Raw genomic sequence first — 2557 nt, forward strand, 5'->3', positions numbered from 1 at the left:
GTGCCGCCGGAACGCCGGCACCGGTGGCCGAGATCATCCAAGCTGCGCTTGACAATGGCGCCAGCTTGGGCCAGGCCGCGTTGATCGCACAAGCCGTTGCGTCGGGTGCGTCGGTCCAAGAGATTCAACAAGTCGCGGCGGACGCCGGTGTCAAGTCGTCGGTGGCGTCGGCCATCGCGTCCGCAGTTGCTTCGACGACGTCGTCGTCGGCTGGCTCGGTCAGCGATGCTACGCCTGCCCCGATCGAAGATGGTGGTGACGAGTACGCGACGACCGCGTCTGAGACGTTTTCTCCTTCGGGCGTGCTTCAATATGGAACCGTCGCGCCCGCAACACTTCCGTCGTACGTTCAGTACTACCCGACCGACGCACCTACGACGGCGACATTGCAGTACTACCTGACCGACGCACCCACAAAGGCGACGTCGTTTGACCAGGACTACCCGACGGATGCACCTACGACTGCAACACCGGTGGATTCGTACGACGCGGACACGACGGCGTCTACGTTTGGCAGCTCTGGTGGGCAGTTTACAGGAAATGTCCCAACGCTCTCGCCTTCAATGCAGTTTGCCAAAGCTGTCGCGCCTGTGTCCCGAGAGCCTGAGTCGGCAACGGATGCCAACTCGCTCTCGGCGTATGCCTTCGCGGCCGCCCCGGTGCCGCAAGACATCGTGCCACCGTCGAGCGACTCGATCCTCGACAAGGTTGTTGCGTACATCACGACAGCACCGGCACCGCCGGCTGCTAGCAAGTACCGCACGCGGCCACAGTGTGTGTCGACCGAGTAGCTTCGCGTCTCGATGTCGTGCGTAGTGCAGCGGAAATAAGTCATTAATGTTCACCATCCATAGTCTTTTCTATAATAAATAGTATTTTCCTTATGTTGTCCACAAGGTGCGTGCGATAGGAACATCACAGTGCAGAACGCTGAAGTGCCTACGGAAGTGCGACGTCGCATGAGCACTTCAGCTGTAGCATTTTTTGTTGATGGGTAGGCGGGGTAATTCTAGGGCCTAGACAAACGAGAACGTTGTGAGCTGGCGTTCTCGCCACGCGCGGTCGCTGCCTCGTGACTGCCGCAGCGTCCCGGTCCTCTGCCGCTACTACACCGGCGCTTCGGCTCTACAACGGCAGCAGCGTCCCGATCGTCTCGTGCTTCGACGCCGACGCATCACCTCAACGACGGCAGCAGCGTCTCGGGCGTTTCTCGCTTCAATACCGGCGCTTTTCGATGCGGCGATGGCAGCAGCGACCCGACGTCGGCTGGCTGCGACGGCACCGATACTCCGATGCGGCGACGGTAGTGACGACCCGATGTCTCTTGTTTCGACACAGACGCACCAACAGCGCTGTACGTTCAGCCAACATTGTGCCCAGCAGCATCGAAGCACGCGAGCCCCTTGCGGAAATCGCGCCCGATGCCCAGTTGGTGCGAACCGACGATTCCAAGTACATGCGCGCCGCCGTACCCAGCGACTCTGGCACGGCGACCTTGCAACTGGATCAAAAGCCGCGCTTTCACAAGAGTGCTCACTATATTTACCTCTAGAATCACCCACGAGAGGCAACAAGTCGCAGCCCCGCCACCCGCCCCGACAACAACACTCGTCACGTCCAACTCGTCACGTCCAAGCACCTCAAGCACCGCTCCATTTGGGGGCTGCGGTGCTGAGCCACTCTCGACATCTACAGCAAACGGCGACCACGGCCAAGTCGCGCAAGATCGACAATCAGAAGTCGCGGCAAGATCCCCGTCTCTCCCGACCAACGGCTTCTCAGCCCCACGCGCAAAGATGCCAGCCAAGACGCAAGGCAGATCACACGCCGTCGCCACCCAGCCACGGCCTCACACACTGGCGCGGCTTCCAAGCGAGCGGCGCGACCAAGATCGCTCCGAGTCGACAAACCGCCAACGGACGCCGACCTGGCGACGCTTGACATCAGCACCGACGCAGACGACAAGCACCGCCACGTTTGCGCTCAGCAGCCAACACCAAGGCTCGCTGGCGCGACTCTGAAGAACCGCAGCGGCGCCGAGCAAGTTGCGCTACGTTCTCAACCCGACACCTCTCAACGACCACGTCCGACCGTCAGTCTCGAACGACACCAAGACGAGGCATCAAGTGCACAAGCACAGTCCTCGGTCCACCGTCGCCAAGAAGTCGCCAACGACGTCGACTACCTATCACTGGGGCACCGCCTCGCAACCCATGGCAGGCGTGGTAACCCACCTTCTTCGCCCTTTGCTGGCAAGTTGGTTGAAGAAAAACCTGCAATCTTCGAGTGATCGTTGGCCGCACGCAGCCAAGTTGAACCCGTTGTTGCAGCAATGGATATGTATGTATGGACCTCCAGTGAGCCCGTGAAGTGAACGATTCTGCAACCGACCTCGTCGGCAACTTGCCTCCCGCCATGTCCGGATACACTTCGTGAGCATCCGGATTCCCAACTGCTTGACAAGTCGAATTTGCAGCATGGCGAAGAAGGGTGGGTACTACGCGGTGGCTGTCGGCCGCACCGCCGGCATCTACCGGACGTGGGACGATGGCGCCAA

General features: G+C 60.5%; 1 protein-coding gene across 1 annotated transcript; it reads left to right on the top strand.

The window, feature by feature from the left end:
• Positions 1-54: 54 nt before the first annotated feature.
• On the top strand, positions 55-892 carry SDRG_06826 (hypothetical protein; the record flags this gene model as incomplete). Its single annotated transcript, XM_008612630.1, has 2 exons — positions 55-79; positions 133-892. 2 exons carry the CDS (start codon positions 55-57, stop codon positions 789-791), a joined length of 684 nt encoding a protein of 227 aa, XP_008610852.1. The 3' UTR covers positions 792-892.
• Positions 893-2557: the final 1665 nt, after the last annotated feature.

This window comes from Saprolegnia diclina (assembly GCF_000281045.1).
Source record: "Saprolegnia diclina VS20 unplaced genomic scaffold supercont1.19, whole genome shotgun sequence".
NCBI lineage: Eukaryota > Oomycota > Saprolegniomycetes > Saprolegniales > Saprolegniaceae > Saprolegnia > Saprolegnia diclina.